The sequence below is a fragment of the Protopterus annectens genome, chromosome 3.part1 (assembly GCF_019279795.1).
Source record: "Protopterus annectens isolate FY-2018-M chromosome 3.part1, PAN1.0, whole genome shotgun sequence".
NCBI classification, from domain to species: Eukaryota; Metazoa; Chordata; order Ceratodontiformes; family Protopteridae; genus Protopterus; species Protopterus annectens.
In genome coordinates, this window is record NC_056732.1 from 508,432,733 (window position 1) to 508,460,666 (window position 27,934).

The 27,934-nt window shown below is 43.7% G+C and overlaps 1 protein-coding gene across 1 annotated transcript in view; it reads left to right on the top strand.

Annotated features, from left to right (window-relative positions):
* Positions 1-27,934, top strand: part of NDRG1 (N-myc downstream regulated 1) — an 896,718-nt gene that overhangs the window by 692,041 nt on the left and 176,743 nt on the right. Inside the window, exon 14 of the mRNA XM_044066941.1 lies at positions 8,822-8,857. Within this exon, the coding sequence (XP_043922876.1) occupies positions 8,822-8,857 (36 nt within the window). The remainder of the gene's footprint in view (positions 1-8,821; positions 8,858-27,934) is intronic.

A 27,934-nucleotide genomic window follows, 5' to 3' on the forward strand; every position in this document is an offset into this window, starting at 1 on the left:
TGAGAGGGATCAGAAATGTTAGACCTCCAATAACACCCCCTCTACCTGCCTGGGATCTCAATTTTGTGCTGGAAAAACTGACACTACCTCCTTTTGAACCAGCAGCATCAGCGGATCTACAGTTTCTATCTTGGAAAACTGCATTCCTTCTGGCAATCACTTCAGCAAGAAGAGTATCGGAGTTACAAGCGTTAATGGCAGTGCAGCCTTTTCTTATTTTTCACCAGGATAGAGTGTCACTAAGAACCAATCCTACTTTCATGCCAAAGGTGGTATCTAGGGTATCCTTGAACCAAGCTATTCACTTGCCTACGTTCTTCCCTAATCCACAGAATAAAGGGGAAAAACTTTTGCACACCCTGGATATACACAGACAACTACGCTACTATTTGGACAGAACAAAAACTAGCAGAAAAACTGACCAACTTTTTGTAGCATATGCAACTGGGGTGCAAGGAAGAGCAATTTCCAAACAGACAATTTCAAAATGGATAGGAAATTGCATTCGCTTTTGCTACTCCTTTCATGGAAAGACAGTTCCTGAAAATATCAGGCCTCACTCCACAAGGGCCACGGCCACCACTACAGCCTTCCTATGGGGGGTGGCTACCAAGGACATTTTAGAAGCTGCTACTTGGAGCTCCGTGCATACATTTGCCAAGCATTACAATCTACCTTTATACTCTAGATCCAGAGCAGGGTTTGCAACTGCAGTCCTGCAGGGGATCTTAACTACACCATCCTTCTCTTAGTACCTCCTCCCCCAGATTGGCTATGGTATTCTACCCATATGTTATGACTGCAGATGCATCCTTGAAGGACATAGTACAGTTTTGTACCTACCATAAATATAGATGTCCGATAGGTATGCATCTGCAGTCAGGATTACCCTCCCTCCTTCCCCTCTGTGGTATTCCTAGGGTGCTTACCCCTCTTTTAACTAGCTGGGGGAATCTATTATGGTGCATTTGTTTGTTTATTCATATATATAATTTGCAAATGTTTGGAACCTTTCAGCATTTATCCAAATTTAGCCTTCCTAGAGGGCACCTGGCATCTGGGGCAAGAAAAACTGAGGAAAATGGCGTCGGCTGATGCTTTTATACCCCCGACGCTGACGCGTCGGGAAAGTGCGACATCAGCCGAGGCCAGACCCAGACTTTGGAATCCGGCCGACCGAAGGGCTGCCTGAGGCAGGACAGCCCATATGATGTCCTTCATGGATGCATCTGCAGTCATAACAACTGGGTTGTCCTGTCGTCAGGCAGCCCTTCAGTCGGCCGGATTCCAAAGTCCGGGTCCGGCTTCGGCTGATGTCGCACTTCACCCGACGTCATCTCTGTTGGTCTTCGGGTATATAAGCATCAGCCGACGCCATTTTCTTCAGTCTTTCTTGCCGCCCGAAGCAGAAGCTGTTCGCAAGTGCCGGTCGGTCGGATCCAGAGATTACTTCTACCGAATACTACTTGAAGACTTCTAAAGCTAAGTACCCCGTTGGGGACTCTTTCTTGCCTCAGCCGATGTCAGAAAAAGTTAATAATTGTTTAACCTGTGGGAAACAAATACCTCATAAAGATTTCCACTCTTACTGCCTGCCCTGTTTAGGCCCAGTCCACGACGTAGCAGCTTGTTCGTCCTGTGCTTCTTTCAACCGACAACGCTTAGACGCCGGTCAGAGTTTGCAGAACAGTTTTTCGGTTCTGACTTTGCGTACATTATGCCGCCGGACCCTCCGACCGCATTCTGCCAAAAACGCAAAGAAAAAGACCGACAATCGCGGTCCGCGGTTTCGCCAAAACCATGGTTAAGCAAATCGCGAGTGTCTCGGTTTCGGCGAAACCGAGAAAACTGATCAAACTACACCTGAAACTATCACTACAACTGAGGTCCCTGCTAACACTCTTGAATCGGCCTCAGAAATTTTACCCACTACGGTGCTTACCACTGACTTATCAGACACCATTCCCTTGGATGTCTCTACCCCAGCACGTGGTGCTGCTAGGCCTCCAGCAGCCATGTCCATTAAGGCCTTCGCCAGGGCTAAAGCAGCCAAGACTACTAAAACAGTGCCTGTTAAACCCCCTTCCACCAGGCCCTCTGCCAGTTCTCAAATGCTTACCTTGGCAGAAGATTTAATTTCATTAATTAGAGGATCTCAATCTCACCCAGACAGGGCCTCTCAGCCCCCAGAAAAGAGACCTAGGGCAGAGCCCCCTGAGCCAGTGTCCTCTGATGATTCTGCTGATGAATCAGACATAACTGAACAGCCAGAGGCTCCTTTCCTTTCTCCAATTTTGAAGATTCTGATGCTGAAGAATCCATTCCAGCTGCTTCCCCTCCAGAAGAATTCTCCTTTGGGGAAACCTTGCATGCCATGCGAGAACAGTTCCAATGGCAGCAACAGGATTTTTCAGACTCCAGGAAAAGACTTAGGACTTTTTTGCACCTACCACAGCACAGGCCCTTAGCTATCCCTCCTGTTCTCTCTGTGGTGGATGATGCTTTCAATGATGCCTGCTCCGCTCCAGATTCTTTACCCCCAGCCCCTGCCAAACCAGACAGATTCTACAGGGTGCCAGATACTCATCACCACCTCTACAAGGCCCCTCTTGCAGACCCGAAACTATATCCCAGGGTCCCAAGGCAGTAGCCGCGACCATAGCTAAAAACCCTGTTCCTTCTGAAAGGGAAGCAAGGTCATTAGACAGATGGGGTAAAAAGGTTTACACTTCAGCCACTCTTTCAGTTAGAGCTTTAAATTGTCAGTTTCACATGATACAATACCAAGAGTTTATGCTTGATCAGTTAACTAAAAAGCTAACCACTGATGAATCTCTTGATAAGAATTATGTATTAGAAATGGTAAATAACATACAGCAGGTTAGTAACCATTCTTTAAAATGTGGCTATGATGCACTGGAGGCTTCATTTAGATCAGCCATGACTGGCACAGTAATTAGAAGGCATGCATGGCTAAAGGAGCAAGCTTTACCGGATCATGTTAAATCTAAATTGCTTGATGCTCCTATGGATAAATCAAGTTTGTTTGGTACACCTGCCCAGCAGGTTATGAAGAAAATGGAAGAAAAGGCAAAATCAGTCCAGACAGTTAAAGAATTCTTGCAGGTTCAACCCCCAAGGTTTAGCAGGAACTGGCCTGCCAAAAATTGGTCCTTTCCTGACTCCACAAGACCTCAAAGGGGCAGGAATAGACGTTCCAGAGGCAGAAACCAATCCAGAGGAGGTGCCTACAGAGGACGACAGTGGCAAGGTAACAACAGAGGCACAGAATCAACACCTGCCTCTACATCAACACAGCCACAGTGACTTAAACTTAAATCTGCCAACCAGGGAACAAATAGCAGCTCCTCTAGGCGGAAAGCTAACCTTATTTTCAAAAAACTGGCACCACATAACAAAGGACAAGTGGATTTTACGAACCATAGATCAAGGTTACCGGTTCCACTTCCACACTTTACCAGTCAAAAGAGGAATGCCAAACCTACCTCCAAATCAAAAAACAGAGGCTCTACAACAGATAATGGAATTAGCAAACATGAGAGCTGTGGAAAAAGTGCCAACAGCAGAGCAAGGAAAGGGGTTCTACTCCAGACTATTCCTAGTTCCAAGAAAGGAAAAAAGTTGGAGACCAATTCTAGACCTGTCTACCCTAAATACTTACATCATTGTCCCAAAATTCAAAATGCTGACCCTACAGCAACTTCTTCCCATGCTGGGCAAGGAGTGTTGGCTGGTAACTCTAGATCTCAAGGAGGCATACCTGCACGTCCCCATTCGACCTATCTGCAGAAGATACCTCAGATTTCTTGCAGGATCAGAGCACTATCAATTCTCAGCATTGCCCTTTGGCTTATCTACTGCACCCAGAGTATTCACAAAATGCCTGGCATCAGTAATCGCCCATTGCAGACTACAGGGAATTCAAATTTATCCATACCTGGACGACTGTCTGATACAAGGGGACAACAAAAGCAAGCTGACAACAGATTTACAAAGGGTCATTTACTTGCTTCAAGCACTGGGATACACAGTCAGTTTACAAAAGTCAAGGCTGATACCATCCCAGACAAGGACTTTCCTGGGAGCGGAATTGGACACAGTAAGACAAATGGCATTCCTAACTACAGAAAAGCAAAAGGAACTCCCTCTTTACTTCTTGGCACTAACAAATCTGAACAAGTTAACAGCAAGAAAGGTACTGCAGGCCTTGGGTTTCATGGCATCATGCATAATCTTGGTTCCATTTGCCAGAATACATATGAGAAAGCTTCAGTAGTACCTAAAGAATTTATGGTCCCAACACAGACACAGCCTAGAAACGGAAATCCCACTAATACCATGCTTAAAACAGGAGTTCCTATGGTGGGCTCACGCATGCCAGTCAAACCCAGGCCTGCCCTTTCGCAAAGGTCAAGCAAGCCAGACCATCACAACAGATGCTTCAGACCTGGGATGGGGGGCACATATGCTGGACAAATGCGTGCAAGGATTGTGGACACAGGACCAACTTCACCTGCACATCAACCTAAAAGAAATGCTGGCAGTAAAACTGGCAATCCAAAAGTTCAGACCATTTCTCAAGGAAGGCCAGTTGATGATAAGGACAGACAACACCACAGTCATGTGGTACATCAACAAACAGGGAGGCACTCATTCCTACCCCCTATGCAGAATGACTTTGGAGCTGTGGACCCTGGCACTCAGCTACAACATCCAGTTATAGGCAATATTTGTACCAGGAAAAGAAAACCCTCTAGCAGATATGTTAAGCAGGACTACATCGGATGTCCACGAATGGCAGCTGCACCCGGACATCTTCAAGACCATCTCGAAGAAATGGGGAATGCCTCAGATAGATCTATTCGCATCACCTCTCAATCACCAGCTCAAAAAATCCTGCACAAGGACATTCCACCCACTAGCATGGAAAGTGGACTCGCTCTCCTTCAGCTGGAAAGGACTAACAGCATATGCATTCCCACCTCTTCCCTTGATACACAAAGTATTACTAAAAATCAAGGAGGAACGTCCAAGGATAATCCTGATAGCTCCAAACTGGCCAAGACAACATTGGTACCCACTGCTGAGGAGCATGTCTCGAACAATATGTGGCCAATACCCTGATGCCTTTGATGCTAACTCAGAACAACTACAGCACCATGCATCCAAACCTAAAACGTTGCAACTGACTGCATGGAACATCACATAGCAGCTGCTAATCCACAGCTTTCACAAAGAGTTAAAGACATTATTCTTGAAGCACGCAGACCTTCAACAAGAAGAAACTATGCTGGGAAATGGAAAAGGTTTGTCATTTGGAGCTCAGAAAGAGGTAAAGATGTATCAAACATAGATATGCCCAACATTCTGGAGTATCTGGCCGAACTGCTTCATTCAGGCCTGTCCTATTCCTCCATCAAGATTCATGCATCAGCTATTTCAGCAGAATACAGCTTTGATCCACCTGTTTTTTCACACCCTTTGCTCAGGCAGTTCCTCAGAGGAATCAAGAATGTAAAACCTCCAAGGAAACCACCATTACCAGCCTGGGACTTGAACTTTGTGCTAGAAAAATTGACTCTATCACCTTTTGAACCAGCAGCAACAGCAGACCTGCAACACCTGTCATGGAAAACTGCTTTCCTACTGGCAATTACTTCAGCAAGGAGGGTTTCAGAACTACAGGCCTTAATGGCAGTGCAACCCTTTCTAATCTTCCACCAAGATAGAGTGTCCATGAGGACTAACCCTACATTTATGCCTAAGGTGGTATCCAGAGTGTCCTTAAACCAGGCAATCCACCTACCTACCTTCTTTCCCAACCCACAAAACAGAGGGGAAAGAATACTGCATACCTTGGATGTACATAGACAGCTACGCTACTACTTGGACAGAACAAAAAATAGCAGAAAGACTGACCAACTTTTAGTAGCCTATGCAACAGGAAGGGAAGGAAAAGCTATTTCCAAGCAGACAATCTCCAAAAGGATAGGAAATTGCATACGATTCTGTTACTCCTTCCATGGAAAGCAAATTCCACAGAACATAAGACCTCATTCTACAAGGGCAACAGCCACTACCACAGCCTTCTTACGAGGAGTGGCTACCAAAGACATTATTGAGGCGGCTACTTGGACCTCCGTGCATACATTTGCCAAGCATTATAATTTACCTCTATATTCCAGATCCCGAGCAGGGTTTGCCACTGCTGTTCTGCAAGGGATCCTAAACACACCATAATCTACCTTTATCCTCCTCCCTAGTTGGCTATGGTATTCTACCCAGTTGTTATGACTGCAGATGCATCCATGAAGGACATAGTACAGTTTTGTACCTACCATAAATGTAGATGTCCGAATTGGATAGCATCTGCAGTCAGGATTACCCTCCCTCCTTCCCCTCTGGTACTCCTAGGGTGTTTACCCTTCTAATAGCTAGCTAGTGGGGGGACTTCTTTCATGGTGTATTTGTTTGTATTTATGTACATACATGCTTATTTTTGTGTTTACCTCTATCTTTTGGAAACATTGGCATCTATCCAAAATTTTTAGCCTTCTAGAGGGCTTCTGGCATCTGGGGCAAGAAACACTGAAGAAAATGGCGTCGGCTGATGCTTATATACCCGAAGACCAACAGAGATGACGTCGGGTGAAGTGCGACATCAGCCGAAGCCGGACCCGGACTTTGGAATCCGGCCGACTGAAGGGCTGCCTGACGACAGGACAACCCAGTTGTTATGACTGCAGATGCTATCCAATTCGGACATCTACATTTATGGTAGGTACAAAACTGTACTTTATGACTGCAGATGCATACCTATCGGACATCTACATTTATGGTAGGTGCAAAACTGTACTATTGTGATCAGGTTTCCAGTCGTAATTGTTACACATTTGAGACATGTATGTCAAGAAATTCATGCTTGCAGGGTGAATCTTGACGTCCAAGTTGACAGCAAATAAAGGTTATGATCAGAAACCCGGTCATGATTCTTTTTAATGCATGACCTGTATATGTTCCACATGCTACTGGTTACAGAAAAAAGTAAAAAAAAAAAAAAAATATGCTGTTTTACTGGCATTGAAAATTGGTAAAGCCCTTGGCAAGCACTGTCAAGCTGACAGTAACAGAGTACCCATCAGCTTATTTGTTTATCATAGGCAGAACAAAGGATCAGAATCAGGAAGAGTTTTTAAATGTTGCTCTAATTACTTAAAATGTTAATCGAATGAGAAGTTTTGCATCAGTATCCATTTCTGAACAATAAGAATTGTGAAGCTTTTTCTCTGACTTGATGGTAAATCCCTGAGAATTACAATCATGTTTACAAGGGAGAGGGCAAAATATAAGATTAACTTTGGGACAGTTGAGAGGCATGCACAATAGGGAGAAATGAAGCTGCTTACTTCTCCTGCTATCGTTTGCCTGCAGGCACTAGTATGAAACCTAATGTTTATAGAGCTTAGAAAGGTGCTTAATTATTGAGCACATTTGTAAGCTCTGTTAATATTTGGTCTCAAGTCAGAGTAGAGTTTAGCTAGGTTTTTCCTGATATTTGGGCATAATCACAGCCCTCCACACACTACAGGCTATTCATGTTCCTTTCCTATATGCACATATTTCTGACCGCACACAAACTTCTGTCTTATAGATCCAAGATCTGGGAGGGGAAAACTCACTGGTAGGAGGGGCCAGTCTCACCTTGCAGTTTTGATTTATCCTCCCTTGCATTTGGACAGGCTTATTTATGAAAGCATGAGTCGTACAGTAGCCATTGTACTCTTTTTCTGGTTTTACACCCCTTCCTTAATTTCTTTGTTTCTTGGTTATCTGATCTTTCCTGTTATGTCTGTGCTAAAATGTTTTCAAGTTTTCTTTTCTTTTTTTTTTTTTTTTTTTACCCATGTTTAATTTCTGCAGTTTTGATAGTTTTTCAATGGCTTCTTTTAATTTCTCCATTTTTATTTCATTTTTTTTCAGTTTGGCAGCTATGTCTCTAATGGACACAGGCAACCTGTAAAGGTTTCATCTCCCAAGCTCCTGTTATCAGAGATTTGGGGTCCATGGCTAGGCTTAAAAAGGCCCTTGTGGTAGTTAGCCTAGTAAACACCTATGGACCTAAGTTAGAGGAGGGTTGAGAGTTATTTTGTGACATTGTCACCTGGTAGAGGAGGAGGTCTTCTGTGTAGACTTGTTTTATTGCAAGAGACCTGCTTATTTATAAGTCTAACCAAAAAGATCATGGCAGAATTTTGGAACGTGTAGAAAGATGCCTGCAAAAGCTTTTCAGGCGTTGATACAAATGCTATTTTTCTACAAGTTTGTGCATCATTGTGCCAAATCATTTGGGTTTTTAAGAGTTTGTTAGTTCAAGTGGTACTTTGAAGACCGGTTTGCTTTTGTCATTGTTGCAAGAATTCTGACCGGTTCTTAGGCAATCATGGTACAGTCATTGGCATCTGCCTTTTCTAGAATTAAGGATGGATATTTTTGTCTACTGATATTGTGGTCTGGGTGTAGTAACTTTGCATTAGCATCCCATATCATTGGCTGTCAAATAGAAAAATATGAATTCTGGTAGGTATGTTGCTTTCATTCTTTTTAGACCTGAATTGTAGATTGTGTAGTCTCTTTTATGCATAGACATAGACAAAACTGTTTATTATTGGTGTACTCTTCCTGTTTTTAGTACTGCTGGCATTTTTTTAATTTATCATTTTCTTTTGGTATGTGAAATGTGTCTTGCTGTTGCATTGTAATTGTTTTAAGAAGATTAAATAAATAATCTTTTCAATTTCAGATGTCAGATTGTGGAGGACTTCCTCAGGTTGTCCAGGTATGATTAAAATTCTGCAGTTTATAATTGTTAACAGGCCTATTTTTTACCCATATTGCTTCAGATGTTTGTTTTAGCTCTTTGAACAAATAGCATGAAAGTAAAGCACTATCACAATACCAGAAAATGCTCTGCTCTAAAGGTAGAGCTGTCACTCTGCACTGAGTAAACCAAACTGATTTTTATAGGTAAGCCTTTTCCTGGACCTGCAAGGGCTCATTATGCAAGAGGACTAGCTGTGTCATCTTTGGGAGAGGTCAGTCCAGCAGTAAATTATAGCATTTGAGTTAACTAGCCTTCTTTTCTCCAATCATCTGTTCAGATGTTTCTTTCAGTGGCTTTGTTCCGTGTAAGGATCAGTGTAGGTCTTGTGCTTTTAAAGTTTTTAAGGTGATGATGCAGGAGACGTGAGACTTCCATATAGTATATGTCATTCTTCAGTGTCTGAGAAGTCGCTCTTTCCTCTATTTGTACCAGAGGAAAAAAATTGTTGACTGCATTATACTGCTTTTCATAGACCGTTGTTTTAATGGAGAAAGTACTATTTCTCAAGTCATTCTTTTTTTTCAGGGGTGAGGGAGTGGTGAAGCTGCTGTGTAGATGTCATTGGAAGTGAACTTGTGCCTTTACCCACATGTCATTGGAAGTGAACTTGTGTCGTTGCCCACTAGATCAATGAAGTATGCTTGTGGTGGGCATCTTACTGTACTTGAGGATTACAACACAGTGCTTGCTTTGTTTAAGACCAGAATATACACTTCAATTCATTAAGCGTTTAGATTTGATTGTCTGATATTTTACTGAGAAATACTTGAAGTAATTATATAAAAAAAGAGGGTGGGAGACTGGCAAAATGGTTAGTGTTTACCTTACAGACACAAGGTGCTGGGTTTGATTCTCACATGGGGTAATTGGCTAGGCTTAAAATAACCCACAGGAGCAGTTAAGTTAGTTTTTTAGGCAATGCCAAACTGAAAGTACTTCTGACATAACAAATCAAAACCAAGAAAATCTAAAGGTATTACTGCTCAGTGGTAGGAGTCTAAACAAAAAAACTCCACTCCCTAGAAGCTCTCTTTACCTTGGAGAATGCGGATGTCTGTGCGGTCACTAAGACTTGGTTTAAAGCCGCAGAGAGCACACCAACAGTGCAAGGTTATGATGCCTTCCACACATTCAGGCCTGCTACATCACAGGCAGTAACTAAAGGTGGAAGTGTTTCTGTTTACATCAAAAATTAACATACTTCAACACTGGTTAAACAGGACAATGTACTTGAGCTGCTTCATGTTCAAATCACCATAGATAAAATCCAGCACCACCTCCTTGGAAGCTGTAGGTCCCCCTGTATGACCCAGGAAACCGATACCATGTATTTAAACTTATTAGAAACACTAACCATCCAACCTAATACCATATTTATGGGCAACTTTAATTACCCCACTATTAACTGGGAATGCTGTATGACACCAAACGTAGAAGCACAGAGATTCCTGGATTTTGTAAACACAAACTTCCTGGACCAGATAAATCAATACACCAACCAGGGGAGCAACCATACTGGATCTAGTCCTCACTAATATGTGAGATTGCTGCACACCCCCTGCTGTAATGCCTTCCCTAGTAAGGTCAAACCACAAAATGGTCTCCTTTGAAGTAAAAATAAGCCTGGACCCCCAGCTAAACCAGGAATATTCAGGAACTATTCCTTGCTATTAATTGAGAACCTGGCAACATTTCAAGCCCCCATAAACCCTGAAAACACTTCTGCCTATGCAGAACTGTTCACAGAAACCCTGTACAAGCATGTTAATAGTTGCATAGAGGCAGCTGTATCCACCAGGAAAAAGTACAGAACTTACTCAAAAAAACAAGCTACCCTAGTGGAATCACAAAATCAATCAGCTGTATAACCGGAGGAAGAAAATCATGGTAAAAATTAGGAGGTGCTGCACCCACCAGGGGATAAAAGTGCTTTCATCAAACTAAACAAACAACTCAGAGAACAAATAGTCTACCAAAGCCAAGTTTGAGTCAAGGACAGCCACAAAGCATTCTTTAGCTATGTCCGCAACCTCAAAGGCAATACACAATTGTGTGCAGAGCTCATTGTAAATGGAGCCACCTATACTGAGCCAGAAGATGTAGTAAACCTCCTGGCTGATAAATTCAGCTCCAACTTTACCCCTTTCTCCCCCTCAACCTTTCCTCAGGAAATATTAAATATAACTCCCCATGCTATCACTAGGGAACAGGTCCTTAATGTTCTTTCTAAGACAAAGAACACTACTTCATTGGGCCCAGACAATATCCCAGGATGCCTTCTAAATAGCATGAAACACGACTTATCAGAGCCTCTGGAATTACTGTTTTAACTGTAGCTTCCAAACAGGCTTCGTGCCTCATGAATGAAGAAAGGCAGCATTCATCCCTCTGCACAAAGGTGGACGATCTACAGACCCTGGAAAATGCAAACCCATAAGTCGTCTTTGTAAAGCCATGGAAAGAATTGTCATGCAGATGATCAATAGAGATGTAAGAAACCTCCAGACACTGGACTCAACCCACATTGGTTTTGTTGAGGACAGATCATGCCTGCTTAACTTGGTGGACGTCTTTGAGAAGATCACCAAAGCAATGGATGAGGGCAGAATCGTTCACACTACCTACCTTGACCTGGCCAAGGCATTTGACACAATACCCCACTTGAGCATTGTTGACAAACTCAGGAGGTTAGGTACAAACCCGTATGTCACCTGGTGGGTAGCTAGCTAGCTCACAGACAGGACCCAGGAAGTTAGAATTGGGAATTCCACCTGTACAAAGAGGCCAGTCGCAAGTGAAGCCCCACAGGGATCAGTCCTTGGACTGCTCCTTTTTGGCATTTACTTCTCAGAAGTCAAGGCCAATATCAGTAGTCGATGGCTGACTAAATTTGCAGATGATTACAAATTAGGAGCTGTCATTGAATCTCACACTGACACAAATGTTCTCCAGGAGGGGGCTGACACAAGCAAACAACTGGTGTCAGAGCCATAGACTAAAACCCGATGCCAGGAGGTGCATAATAGTATCCTTTGGGAAGCCATCCATCCCTGGTAACTATCATATTGACAACATACCCCTTAAAGTTGACCCAGTAGTCAGGGACTTGGGACACACATAGATAGTAATCTAGTCTTTGATCTTCACATGTCTACATTGGTGAGGAAATCATTCTATGTTACACAACTTGTAAACTAAGGTAGGGCATCTAAGTCCAAAGAAGTCAGTGTTCCACTGTATTTAGCGTTCATCTGACCTAAATTGAGTACAATGCCCCCTTTGGTATGTGCCTAACCTGGCATGTCCAACAATTGGAACGTCCACAGAGGTTCCTCACTAAAAGAATACAGGGTATAAGTGATATGTTCTATGCAGACTGCCTCAAGGCCCTATCCCTATATTCTGTTTCCTACAGGCTTTTGAGGGGAGATCTGTCCCTGGCATACAGGGCATTGTCAGACTCCATTCTGATGGACCTCCTGCATTTCCACAAAACAGACTGCATTAGACTTGCTCATTCTAAAGACTTAACTTGTCTGTGATATAAATAGTACCTGCTGGAGAGATAGGTATGTATCCCAGAGACTACCCCGACTATGGAACAGGCTCCCCATACATGTGAAACAGAGTTCCTGCCTAACTCAATTCAAGTATAACTTGGACAATTAGATGGGAAACCAGAAATTCATCCCTAGTTTGGCACCTGTCTCTAATGGACACAGGTAACCTGTATATGATCATCTCCCAGGCACATGCTTACACTTATCAAGGGTATGCAAAACTTGTCATAGATTTGGGATGTATAGCTAGGCTTAAAAACACCCTTGTGGTCGTTAGCCTAGTAAACACCTACGAACTAAACTGTAAATATGTCCCCCAAGGTCCTCCTCTGATTATACTGTATAATTTCCAAAATGCCAAAAAGGAATTTTTTAGAATCCTTGCAAAGACAACTTGTGTTTAAATAAAGAATGTTTTATTTTGTTAGTCATAATTATGTTCATAAATACATTTATGTAGCTGTCTCTGTCTTGCCAACATAAACAATTCTGACAGGTAGCTCATACTGCTATGTAAATCACTCCTTTATTTGCACAATTCCCTTTCATAAAATTAATATGTATGTTAATTTGCATGCTATCCTGTAGATTGAAATGAAATTGGTTGCATGCACCATATAGGGCACATTCCCCTTTACATATGGTATCTAAAGTGTTTGTTTTTTCACATTAAAGTCCAATTTTTTTTCTGGTCTTGTATGTAAATAGGAGTATTTCACCAGTTGTTTTCATCAGTTTAGTATCAATTTTGAAAATATTACAGTTGTTTAGAATTAGTGTATGCACTGCCAGTGTGTATAACCTTATCTGCTGATAAGGTTATAGACAGTAGTAGTGCATACAGTAATTCTTATGCTATAAAATATGATCAGGGCAAAGATGTTAAATCCATTATAACAAACAAGTGAATATTTTCAAAATCAATACTAAATTGATGGAAACAATTAGTGAAACACCCCTATTTTATATATAAGACCAGGAAAATTTTTAAGAGTTTAGTGGAAAAAAAGCATAAATACTTACCATACATAAAGGGGGTATGTGCCCCTGTGATGCATGCAAAAAGTGTCATTTCATTCTACAGGCTGATAATGGATATTGACAACATGCATATTAATTTTATGAAAGGAAATTGTGCAACTAATGAAGTGATGTACATCACAGTATGCGCTACCTATCAGACTTTTTTATGTTGGCAAGATAGACCGCTATGTAAACATATTTTTGAACATAATTACAACTTAATGAAAGAAAACAATAATTCTTTATTTAAGCACAAGTTGTCTTACAAGGATTTAAAAAAATTCCTTTTTGGCATTTTGGAAATTGTACCGTGTAATAAAAGAAGAGGATCTTGGAGTTTAGGGAGATAATTTAGCACTTTAGATTAAATGGTACTAACTGCCCAGGACTTAATGAGCATATTTCTGTTCTCCTAGCCTTTAAAATAAAAGCATACAAGTTATGAAAGGTTTTATAATATATTTTATTATTACAACATATTGTTTCTGTTTTAACATTGTATTTTGCCATGACTTCATATGAAGAATGTATTTAACATTCAATTTTATATTTATAACTGAATTTTTATTCACTATTCTTTAATTTACCCCTTTTTAATAAAAATAGAAAATTTTAATAAAATAGCATTTCATATGCGTAAACACATTGTAATAGGCAGGTTATTTAGATATTTTTACCTTAAGATGTTTTATTTTAAGATTCTTTTTATAGGGATAACTGCTTTTTGTTAATGAGCTCAATTATATTTGATTACTGCTTTAAAATTGAATAATTTACTAAACTTATGTAAGGGAACTGAATTTGGGAAACTGGTTCTGATTAAGTCCATTATGAAGTTATAAATGGACGAAAGCACTTAACCAGTACATTAATTGATTTTGTTTTGTAATAAACTCTCTGCAGTGGATCGACTGGTCGTGGTACTTTTTGTATATTTGGAAGCTGGTACTGATGTTCTAGGTACGGAGGGAGCACGACATGAGCTTTTTGTGTTTTGTTTCCTGGTACAGAAACGAGCAGGGAGGTTTTCACTCTTACTTGGTTTACAGGCTGGCCAAGCAGACCTGGGAGATAGCAGAGGTTTTTTTTTTTTTTTTTTTTTTCTGAGCATCTAATTCCCTTCAGTATAAAATGCAATACAGAAACTGAGCAGATCCTAATCAGATCCTCACAAATGGGTGTTGCACAGGGGCAGCTTCCTAGAATTGACCAGCAAATGAGGTGTACCAAATATAGACCCATTTGCCTCAATTCTGAACATGCTGCTGATAGTTTTGTTCAAGGCCAGCAACTCCAGGAGCCTGCAAGACAGATAAATTTCCCTCAGTTGAAGAGGTCAGTTTCTGTAGGCATGCCCTCCCGTACCCTTGATCCCCAAGATACTGACAAAAGTAGATGAGAAGCCAGCAAATGAGTCTCATAGCCCCACTTCAGCTAAGGAAACGCTAGTTCTGTCTCCTGTATAATCTGTCAAGAGTTATTGCCTCATTAAGCAGATCTACTTACAACACAGATCCTCTGTATACCTCTGGCTGACCACACAGAATTTGATTTATGGCCTGGATGATCTTGCCATAATTCCAGGTAGGCACAAATTTTCAGAGGACATGTTAAATATCATGAAGAAAGAGGCTTGGAAAACCAGTGCAAGAAAATTCTATTTGGCAAAGTGGAAGAGATTCTTCTTCCAGTGCCAGTCCAGGGACTTTTTTTCAAACGCCTTTATTGAATTATCACTTAACATGGGCAAGATGTTCTTCATTCCACATTGCTGCAGTCCTAACTATTGGGTAGTCCGCTGTCCAGTCGGCCCGAATACCAAAGTATATGGCTGACGTCGGTCAGGGCGCATTAGACTGACGTCAGTACGTCAGGGTACTAATGCGCATGACCGACGTCATATCCTCAGTCTTTTTTGCCGCATGGTCCGATGCAGAAGCAATTTTGCGAGTGCAGGTTGGCGTTCTGAAAGTTTCTGAAGTCAGAGTTTCAGACCGAATCAAAGTTGGCTAAGTACCCGTTAGATTATTTTGGTTTTTCTTGCCTCAGTATTTAACCGGATGTCAGAAAAAGTGAATAATTGTATTTCTTGTGGGAAACAGATACCTCATAGGGATTACCATACTTTGTGTATACCTTGTTTAGGGCCTGAGCACGACGTTGTTGGATGCCGCTCTTGTGCTAGATTTAACAAACGCACTATTAAGAGAAGGTTAGACTGTGCCAGGTTAGTGTTTGGAAAGCGTTGTAATTATAAAATGCCGTCGGATGCTCCGACGCCGGCTTCGGCCAAAAAGCGCAAGGACAAAACGGCTAAGCCTAGAGGGGAAGAACCGACAGTCCCAGACGTTGGTTCTTTGGAAGGCTCAGTGGAGCCGGAGGTTCTGCCGGGTGTTTCTTTGGAGTCTCAGGGAGAGACTTTACTGTTACAGGATGTATCCTCTCAGGAAGTAGGCCAGGCTGAGGGGGCTTCTCAGGTGGCTGTTCTTCCCTCTCTTCCTAAGGTGGTTAGAGCCTCCCCTTCTGTTTCCAAGACGTCTTTGAGAGGCAGGCCAAGTTTAGCTTCAGTGGAGGTTTCTCCTAGTGCTTCAGGGTCTTTGCCTAAGAAACATATGCTTAAAATGGCAGAGGATTTGATTACTATGATAAGAGGTTCTATGCCCCCTCCTGATAAGAGGCCTAGGGTGGAACCTGAGTTTGAGAGTTTTGAGCAATGTTCGGAGGCTTCTGAGTCTTCGGCTGAAGACTTGCAGGAGTATCCTCCTTATTCTGATTCTGATGTGGATGATTCTACTCCTTCGGCTTCTCCTCCTGAGGATTTTTCATTCTCAGAGACTCTGCATTCCATGAGGGAGCATTTTAAATGGGAAGGTCAAGATTTCTCTGATTCCAGGAAGAGGCTTAGGGAATTCTTGTTTTTACCCCAGCATAGGCCTTTAGCTATACCTCCTGTTCTGAATGTGGTGGAAGATGTTTTTGCAGAGGCTTCCCTGAATCCTGATTCTTTGCCTCCTGCCCCAGTTAAACCGGATAGGTATTATAGGGTGCCTGCAGCTCATAAGTATCTTTTTAAGAGTCCTAGGGCTGACCCGGAAACTGTCTCTCAGGGGCCTAAAGGTGTGAAGGCCTCAGTTGTTAAAAATCCTGTCCCTCCTGATAAAGAGGCAAGGGCTTTGGATAGATGGGGAAAGAAAGTGTATACTTCTTCCACTTTAGCCATGAGGGCGTTGAATTGTCAGTTTCACATGTTAAAATATCAGAATTATCTTCTTTCACAGTTGAAATCTAAGGTGGATGCTCTGGCGGAAGGTATTGAGTGTAAAGAGTTGCAGGATTTAGTTCATGTGTCTGAACAGGTGGGTAAGCATTCCTTGCAGTGTGGTTTTGATGCTGTGCAGGCCTCCTCCAGGGTGGCTGCCACTGGTTCTGTTCTTCGTAGGCACGCCTGGTTGAGAGATCAGAATTTAGCTGAGCATGTTAAGACAAGGATTTTGGATGCTCCTTTACAGTCTGATGTGTTGTTTGGTTCGCCTGTGGAAGCAGTTTTAAAGAAAATGGAGGACAAGGCTAAGTCTATGCAAACTGTTAAGGATTTTTGCAGGTGCAGCCTCAAGTTTAGTAGAAATTGGCCTACTAAGGGATGGACTTATCCTGCTTATGATTCCCAGTCTAGGGGTAGGTCTAGACGTGGTAGGGGCAGAGCTCAGGGTTCTTTTAGGCCTAGGACAGGGAGTTCCCCTGCTCAGACTTCTGGTGAGGGCAGGGGTCAGTCCTTTCGTAAGCAGACCCAATGACCTGCCTTTTCAGCTGCCAGTTCATTCTCGCCTGGCAGCACCGTTGGGAGGAAGGCTGTCTCTTTTCAAAGAAAATTGGGATTTAATTACCCAAGACAGATGGGTTCTGGATATCATTCACCACGGTTACAGGTTTTATTTCCATACCTTGCCTCCTTTCAAAGGCATGCCAGACATTCCTCCTCTACAAAGAACAGAGGCTCACAAGCAAATTTCTCTGTTACTCCAAATAGGGGCCATTCAGCCAGTTCCTGTGCCAGAAAGGGGCCTAGGATTTTATTCTCGCCTGTTCTTAGTACCGAAGAAGGGGAACACGTGGAGACCAATTTTGGATTTATCTATCCTCAACACTTATCTGGACATTCCCAAGTTCAAAATGTTGACGTTACAACAGCTTTTACCTCTGCTGGGCAAAGATCACTGGATGGTAACTTTAGATCTCAAGGAAGCTTACCTTCATGTGCCTATAAGACTGAGTTGCAGAAAGTATCTGTGTTTTCGAGCTGGAATTTCTCATTATCAGTTCTCTGCATTGCCCTTTGGCTTATCTACTGCGCCCAGAGTATTCACAAAGGTTCTGGCTCCAGTGATAGCTTACTTCAGGCTAAAAGGAATTCAAATCTATCCTTACTTGGACGACTGCCTGATTCTGGCTCAAGAAAAGGAAGACCTTCTACAGCATTTGGAATATGTCATAGCAGTGCTAAGATGCCTAGGGTATTCTGTGAACGAAATAAAGTCCAGTCTAGTACCCTCTCAAGACATGTGCTTTCTGGGTGTGAGACTGAATACAGCAGCCCAGATGGCCTTTTTAACCCCGGACAAACAAAAGAATCTTTCCAGTTACTTCCATCAACTATCTCTTCAGTCCGGGCTGACTGCATGGACAGTCCTTCAAGCCTTAGGGTTCATGGCATCTTGTATTCTGGTGCTTCCCAATGCCAAACTGCATATGAGGAAGCTGCAATGGTATCTCAAAAATGTATGGACACAGCACTGCCAGGATTTGGACACTGTCATTCAAATAATACCTTGCATTCAAAAGGAATTTTTGTGGTGGGCTCAGGAATGTCACCTAAACAAGGGACTCTCTGTGACCCGGCCAGAGGCGAGTCAGATTCTAACGACAGATGCCTCAGACATTGCTTGGGGAGCTCATCTAAATGGAAAGTGGATACAAGACAAGTGGCCTGCCAGACTACAGCATCTACATATCAACATGAAGGAGATGTTAGCAGTCCAGTTTGCATTAATGGCCTTCAAGGAATTACTTCTTCCAGGGCAGGTGTTGATTCTAACAGACAACACAACTGTCATGTGGTACATCAACAAACAAGGGGGAACACATTCTTACCCATTGTGCAGGCAAGCAATGATTTTATGGGAGACTGCGCTCAGCTTGCAACTAACTCTTCAGGCAAGGTTTCTGCCGGGAGCACAGAACTCCTTAGCAGATGTGTTAAGCAGACAAATCATGGATCCCCACGAGTGGAAACTGGATCTTCATGTATTTCAAAAATTGACAGTGTCATGGGGAACTCCAGACATAGATCTGTTCGCTTCTCCACTAAACCACCAGCTGCCAAAGTTTTGCACAAAGAGGTTTCATCAAACAGCTTGGAAAGTGGATGCTCTTTCTTTCAGTTGGAAAAATCTTCTTGTGTATGCGTTTCCACCTCTGCCTCTTCTTCCAAAGGTGCTTCTAAAGGTCAGACAAGACAAGCCAAGGATGATTTTAATAGCTCCAGATTGGCCTCGGCAGCACTGGTACCCATTACTGAGGAGTCTGGTAAGGAAGCCTCCATGGCCTTTACCCTTGATTCCACATCTGTTGTCTCAGAGGGACGGTCACCTGCTCAATGTCAAGTTTCACTCTCTTCATCTAACAGCCTGGCATATTCTGTTTTGAAAGACAACAGGTCTCAACTTCCTCAACAAGTTTTAAATGTGATTATGGAAGCCAGGAGACCTAGTACGAGGAAAGTGTACGCAGAAAAATGGAAGAGATTTTTATTTTGGAGTGCAGCAAACAATTTGGAGATTTCTGAGCCTAATTTGAGTGTGGCTCTTCAATATCTTACTGAGTTATTGGACAAAGGTTTGTCTTTCTCTTCCATTAAGATTCATGCTGCAGCAATTTCAGCTCACTATGATTGTGACCCACCATTGTTTTCGCATCCTTTGTTCAAGCAATTTCTTAGAGGGGCAAAGAATATAAGACCCCCACGTAGAGCTCCTATTCCTGCTTGGGATCTCAATTTTGTGTTGGAGAAACTTACTCTACAACCTTTTGAGCCTGCGGCTACTGCTGAATTGAAATATTTGTCATGGAAGACTGCTTTTTTGTTGGCCATTACTTCTGCAAGAAGGGTTTCTGAGTTGCAGGCCCTTATGGCAGTGGAGCCTTTTTTGATTTTTCATAAGGATAGGGTATCTTTACGTACTAATCCTTCCTTTATGCCTAAGGTGGTTTCTAGTGTGGCTTTAAACCAAACTATTAATTTGCCTACTTTTTATGCAGATCCCCAAAATAAAGGGGAAAAGATTTTGCACACTTTAGATGTACACAGGCAATTGCGTTATTACTTGAGCAGGACTAAGGATTTTAGGCAGTCTCAGCAGTTGTTTGTTTCTTTTGCTTTGAGTTCACAGGGCAAGCCTGTATCAAAACAAACAATTTCTAGGTGGATTGGGTGTTGCATTGCATTTTGTTATTCCCATCATGGCAAGGAGATTCCAGCTGGGATTAGACCTCATTCCACTAGGGCTACTGCCACTTCAACAGCATTTCTAAGGGGGGTGGCAACTAAGGATATTTTGGAGGCAGCTACTTGGAGTTCAGTGCATACTTTCTCTAAGCATTATCACCTTCCTCTCTACTCTAAGTCTAGGGCTGGTTTTGCCACAGCTATTTTGCAAGGCATGTTGTCCGTTCCTGCTTCCTTATGATTTGCCAGCCTCCCTTACCTCTGCTTTGGGATTCTACCCAATAGTTAGGACTGCAGCAATGTGGAATGAAGAACATAGTACAGTTTTGTACCTACCATAAATGTAGATGTTCGAGGATCCACATTGCTGCAGTCCAATTTACCCTCCCTCCTTCCCCTCTGTGTTTAGGGGTGGTTGTGTAGGTGAGGTTATATTTTGCTAATTTTGTATATATTGTATATATTTTTTGGTGCAGGTATGTTGGGAATTTTTGGCTTTTGGCCTTATCTTTTCAGGGTCTTCTGACATCTGGGGCAAGAAAAGACTGAGGATATGACGTCGGTCATGCGCATTAGTACCCTGACGTACTGACGTCAGTCTAATGCGCCCTGACCGACGTCAGCCATATACTTTGGTATTCGGGCCGACTGGACAGCGGACTACCCAATAGTTAGGACTGCAGCAATGTGGATCCTCGAACATCTACATTTATGGTAGGTACAAAACTGTACTTTTCAATTCATATAAAAGTTAATCGAATTATATTAACATAAACATCATATTTCACATATATTGCTATGTATCATATAACGTAAGCAATATTACATTATTCAATTCCTGCTTTTTTTTTTTCTTAAACAAGAAACATCTTCTTTAAACCATCACTTACTGCATAGGCAAGCATACATTTATATAAATGAAAACAAACCACACAGGCACAATCCTAGTTGCAAGGGTTTTACATCACACTTTGATCCCAGAAAGGCTAAAGTAGCATTAGTGCTGGAATATCTGCCAGACCTCTACAAATCAAGTGTGGCTTGCATATCTATAAAAGTGCATGCCTTTGCTATTTCATCCTGTCAGTAGATGCCCCCATTATTCTCAGAAGCTTTCTTTAAAGAGCTCTTGAGGAGAATCCTCAACCTTAAAACTCTTGGAAACCATATTGCTGATGTTCTTCGTGTTTCACTGTTGCAGTCATCACCTGGGGGCTTAACCCTGCTGTGGTAGCCTTCGGCCGGCCCGAATACCAGAGTCACTGTTTTTTTGCGTCTGCTGCTGTTGCCTGTAGTACGACGTCCAGTCATCAATGTATAAAGCAAGGCAGCCAATGTCATTACATCAGTCTTTCTTGCCGTGGAGCCTGTAGCAGAAGCAGTTTGCACAAGTGCCAGTCGGTCACTACCAGAAGTTGAATTTTCAGCTGAAAACGTCTAAAGCTAAGTACCCCGTTGGGGATCCTTTTTTCTTGCACTAACCGATGTCTGAAAAAGTTAACAATTGTCTCACCTGTGTAAAGCAGATCCCACACCGAGACTTCCATTCTTAATGCGTCACTTGTTTAGGCCCAGACCACGACGTCCCCCATTGCCGGTTCTTTGCCCTCTTTAATGCGAGAACCATTCACTGTAGAGCTCTTTTTGTAGACAGTTATTTTTGTGTTCCTTCGCATTCCGATATGGCGTCCGTCAGCCAACAGTCAGTGGACATTCTGAAAAAACATAGAGATAATTATAGAGACAGACCACACAAGGCTAAGCCTTCCAATGCTCCCGCTAAGCAGGTCATCAGTTCTCCGGAATTCAGTGAGGCACTTTCGCAGCCCCTGATACCCGATTCTATATCTACGCAGGCCTCCACCGAGACCGACTGATTCTCTCAGGCCTAGAAGCCAGGCCACTCCTAGGAAATCTGCTTCTAGCCACCATCTTGCTACTACTCCACCACCCCAAGCACAAATGCTGAAAATGGCAGAGGATCTCATCTCTCTTTTCCGGGGTAGTCAGGCCACAACGTCTAAAAGGAAAATGCCCCCTTCTCCAGAAATTATGACAGAACAGGATTCTGAGGAATCTGACTATTCAGTTTTTGAAGAGGAACAGCATCCCTTAACTGCCTATGAGGATTCAGATGCAGAGGAATACATCCCTTCTGCCTCCCCTCCAGGGGACCTTTCCTTTGGGGATCCCTTCACTCCCTCAGAGAACATTTCCAATGGGAATCTCAGGACTTCCCACAATCTAAGAAAAGGCTTAGAGAGTTTCTGGACCTGCCTCAGCACAGACCCCTGGCCATCCCCCCTATTTTAGAAGTAGGTGATAATGTTTTCCATGAATCCAGCCTAGCCTCTGATGCCCTACCTCCTGCTCCCAATAAACCTGACCGGCACTACAGAGTACCAGATTCTTATAAATACCTGTACAGAAATCCTGCTGCAGACCCAGAGGTCATTACACAGGGACATAAAGAGCTAAGACTAGGTCTGCCAATAATCCTCTTCCTTCTGACAAGGACTCCAGAGCTCTGGACAGATGGGATAAAAAAGTGTACACCTCTGCAACCTTGGGTATCAAAGCACTGTGTTGTCATTTCCATATGTTAAAATATCAACAGCACACTTTGGAACTATTAAAACAGAAAATTGCTACCTTTCCTGACTGTACCAATTCAAAACAGTTAGCAGATTTACTGAACTCTGCTTGTCAGGTGGCCAGACACTCATTACAATGTGGATATGATGCCCTAGAAGCCTCTAGCAGGGCAGCAGTGACAGGATCCGTTATTGGCAGACATGCATGGCTGAAGGAACAACCTCTCCCTGATCCTGTCAAGTCTAAACTTATTGATGCACCCCTAGATAAGGAGCGCTTGTTTGTGGAAAAAGCAGAAGAGGTGCTTAAAAAGATGGAAGACAAAGCAAAATCTCTGCAAACAGTAAAATATTTCTTTCAGGTTCAACCTCCCAGGTTCAGCAGGAGCTTTCCCTGTAAGCACTGGGCCTTCCCTGCACCTAGCAGACAGGGCCAAGGTAAGCCCCGCAGGGACAGACAATCCAGGTCCCCCTATCCCAGGGCCAGCAAGAACCAAACAATGGACCACTTCCATCTCTAAGGGAGTTCTAAGCCAACCTTCTGTGGCAAACACTCCCAATGACTTTCCCTCCCCCCTCTGCCCTCCCTTCACTCGTTAAAAACTAGGAGGAAGGCTCACCCTCTTCAAAGACAATTGGCTTTCTGTAACAAAGGACCAATGGGTCTTAAAGATCATTTTTCAGGGATACAAATTCTCTTTCAGCAAACTCCCAATTCCAAGAGGGTACCCAGACTTACCTCCAAATCAGTGGGCAGAGGCACTGAAACAGGTCCAAGCTTCTCGTATCCCAGGGGGCAGTAGAACATGTCCTCTCAGATGAAACAGGCAAAGGCTTTTATTCCAAACTATTCCTTGTTCCCAGAAAAGAGGGCACTTGGCGGCCCATCCTGGATCTATCCATTCTGAACACCTCCCTGGTGGTCCCCAGATTCAAAATGCTAACTTTGCAGCAGCTGCTGCCGATGCTAACAAAAAATGCCTGGCTAGTGACCCAAGACCTAAAAGATGCCTACCTCCACATCCCTATCAGGGAATCATGCAGGAAATTCCTGCACTTCAGAGCAGGCTCACAACACTTTCAGTTCTCTGTGCTGCCCTTTGGCTCATCTACTACACCCATAGTATTCACCAAATGCGTGGCCGTGGCCATAGCATTCTGCAGACAAAGAAGTATATAGATTTACCCTTACCTGGATGACTGCCTCATTCAGGTAGAGTGCAAAGAAAAACTGCTCCAGGACCTTCTCTTTGTCAAATCACTCCTAACTTCTCTAGGGTTCACCATCAACAAGAAGAAATCAAAGCAAAACCCCACCAGGAAGATCATTTTCTTGGGAGCTGTGCTAGACACAGCATCCCAAATGGCCTTCCTGTCCCCAGAAAAGCAGTGCTTTCTGCCTCCCTGCTATACCCAGCTCGCTTTCAGAAGTCACCTCACCACGAGGAAGTTCCTGCAAGCCCTGGGATACATGGTATCTTGCATCCTTCTCATTCCTCTGGCCAGGCTTCACAAGAGAAAACTTCAGTGGCATCTAAAGAACTTTTGGTGCCAGCACTCAGTCCCTAGAGACCTCTCTCCCTCTGATCCCATGTATAAGGGCCAAGTTTCTCTGGTTGGCAGAGGACCGTGCCAGAAACAAGGGTCTTCCTTTCATCCTACGCCCTCCCGGCCAGACCATCACCAACACCTCAGACATTGTTTAGGGCACTCAACTAGCAGGCAGGTGCACCCACGGTCTTTGGGATGCCCAGCAACTTCACTTGCACATCAATCAGAAGGAAATGATGGCAGTACAAAAGGCTCTGATATCTTTCAAACCCCATCTCAGGCCAGGGGTTCTTATAAAAACAGACAGCACCACAGTGATGTGGTATATCAACAAACGGGGGAGATCCAATTTTACCCCCTGTGCAGGTTAGCCATGAGCTTCTGGCTTACAGCCACCTCCATGGGTCTACACCTAATTGCCCAACACCTACCAGGGGTCAGCAACACCCTGGCAGACCACCTAAGCAGAAACTTACTGGACCCCCACGAATGACAGTTCCAGAGAGAATTCTTTCTGCAAATCATTCAGGAGTGGGGGACTCATAGGTAGGTACTAGGCTATCGGCCCAAGGGCCTATGTAAGCATAGCCAGTAAGGTTCCCTGGCTTACGCCACCCAAGAAAGTTATTTTCCTGTGATACTATTGAGCAGAGACACAGAAGTGATCCCCGAGGTGTATTTCCTATTTCCCATCCACTCATCAAGATTTTTCTTGAAGAGTCCAAATGAAGAACTTTGCTTGACATGGTGAGTAGCCTGTTCCAGAGTATGGGAAGTCTCTGGGACAGGAATCTATCCCTCCAGCACGTCCTGTTTATTGTGGTTAAAAGGTTGAGGTCCCTAGACCATGTAGCTCGGAGGGATTGGGATTTCTGTAGCATGTCCCAACAGCTCTGGGTTTGACATAGCTTTATATGTTAGGCAGAGATCACCTCGGAGTAGGCGATATGCTACGGAGTAAAGCTGGAGTTTTTTGAGATGGTCAGTGTAAGGCATTTGTTTGAGGCCAGTAATCCTCTTTGAGAGGTACTTCTGTGGCCTTTCCAGCTGCTGCAGATGTCTTGTGAGGTACATTCCAGAAGGGGCTTTGTACTCTAATGGGTCTAATGAGTGTCGGGTAGAGGGGAACAATGACCTCTTTTTTTCCTGGATGAGAACCCTTTTATGATGGTGTGCCATGTAGAAGGACTTCCTGACTACTGTGGCGATGTGACTATCAAAGGAGAGACTACTCCAGAAGTGAATCTCTCTGTCCCGCACCTCTACCACCAGCTGCAAAAGTTCACCTCTTAGAATGGAAGCTGGATGCCTTGACCTTCCCCTGCAACTCCCTTTTTGTGTACGCATTCCCTCTTCTGCCTCTTATTCCGAAGGTACTGATCAAAATAAGGGAGGATAGACCAAAGGCCATCCTCATTGCTCCAGATTGGCCCAGACAGCATCGGTACCCTTTACTACGCAGCCTGACCTTAACGGCCCCCCAAGCAGCTTCCCCTGATCTCAGACCTCTTGACCCAGCTAAGGGGGAAGATACTACACCCAGACTTAGACTCTCAATCTTCCAGCATGGCTTATACCTTAAAAGCTAACAAAGGAGGCCCTGTTAAGCAAACGAGTCCTAAACATCATCACAGAGGTCAGAAGGCCCAGCACCAGAAAATCATACGCAGGGAAATGGAAAAGATTCTGCTCCTGGAGCCGGTCGAAAGGGGCCAGTACCTCCCTTCCTTCCATCTCTCTTGTCTTGGATTACCTAGCCGAGTTGCTCAGTAGTGGCCTCTTTTTCTCCTCTATTAAAATCCATGCTTCAGCCATTTCTGCCCATTGCAATTCAGACCCACCTCTCTTCTCCCATCCTTTGATTAAGCCATTCCTCAGAGGGGCTTCTAATGTCAGACCTCCCAGAAGGCCTCCCATGCCACCCTGGGACCTGAATTATGTTGTAGAAAAGCCAACTTTACCTCCTTTCGAACCTGCTGCTTCTACAGAATTGAAATACCTCTCCTGGAAGATTACCTTCCTACTAGCTATCACCTCAGCCAGAAGGGTATCAGAACTTCAGGTTGTCATGGCTGTTGAGCCCTACATCATTTTCCATGCAGGCAGGGTCTCCCTGAGGACTAACCCCTCCTTTTTGCCCAAGGTTGTATCTGATGTGACCCACAACCAGGCCATTACTTACCCACCTTCTTTCCCAACCCTTAAAACAAGGGGGAAAGAATTCTACACTTGCTAGACATGCACAGACAACTCGGGTACTATCTGGACCGTACTAAACCTTTCAGAAAAACAGACCAACTACTTGTCAGCTTTGCCTCTGGGGCAGAGGGGATGCCCATTTCCAAACAAACCATTTCCAAGTGGGTATCACACTGTATCCATTTTCCAACAGACTACATGGGAACCCCCCCCCCCCAAGTCTATCTGTACCCATTCCACTAGGGCAGCCTCCACTTGCACAGCCTTCCTCAGAGGAGTCCCCACCAGGGACCTCTTGGAAGCTGCCATCTGGACCTCTGTCCATACCTTTACAAAGCTTTACCACCTTCTTTTTTCTAAGTCTAGGGCAGGGTTTGCCTCTGCAGTTCTGCAGGGCATGCTGACCCATGCCTAGGACTCTAACCTATCCTTCCACCCCTCTCCTCAGCTTTGGGAATCCTCACACAGGTGATGACTGCAACAGTGAAACACAAGTAACATAGTATAGTATGTATATACTTAACATAAATGTAGATGTTAGAGTGTGTTCACTGTTGCAGTCCTGGTTTCCCTCCCTCCATCCCCCATATAGCATCTTCCCCTACGGGGACATAAGCTTCCCATGGTGGCTTTTAGCTACCAGGATCATTTATCCTCATTTCCTTGCACTTCTGATGGGTTAGGGCAAGAATGAAGTCGGCTGCGTGGTTTTATAGCACTGACAACTTGACGTCAAACTACAGGCCACTGCAGCGGACTCAAAAAAAATTGACTCTGGTATTCGGGCCGGTCGAGGGCTACCACAGCAGGGATAACCCACAGGTAATAACTGCAACAGTGAATACACCCGAACATCTACCTTTATGGTAAGTGTACACAACTGTACTTTCCATGCACTAAAGAAATTGACTGATGTTCTTCGTGTTTTACTGTTGCAGTCATCACAGTTGAGTTATCTGCCTGCAGGTAGCCCTCAGTCGGCCGAATACCAGAGACTTGGTATTTCTGCGTCAGTTGCTGTCACTTCAGGACTGACATCAGGTCGTTGGGAGTATAAAAACAGGCAGCCGACGCCATTACATCAGTCTTTCTTGCCAAGGAGCCCGAAGCAGAAGCAGTTCACACGAGTGCCGGTCGGCTGCTACCTGACTTTTCATTTCCAAATTGAGTCATCCTGAAGCCTTCTAAAGCTAAGTAACCTATTGGGGGTCCTTTTTTCTTGCTCTAACCAATGTCAGAAAAAGTTAACAATCGTCTCGCCTGTGGAAAGCAAATACCACACAGAGATTTCCATTCTTACTGCATCACCTGTTTAGGCCCAGCCCACGACGTACCTTGCTGTCGGTTTTGTGCTTTGTTCAACACCCGAACTATTCGTCGTCAGGCCCTTATTGTCACTAAATACTTTCGCTCTCGATCTCCGTATTCTGAAATGGCTTCGGTAAGCCATCTGACTACCGATCTTCCGAAAAATGTAAGGATAAAGACAGAGACAGACCGCACAGGTCCAAAACTGCCGACGATGCTTCCGTTAAGCTAGTCGCCAGTTCGCCGGTACTCATTGAGGTGCTTTCGCAGCCCCTGATGCGTGCTTCGATGGATT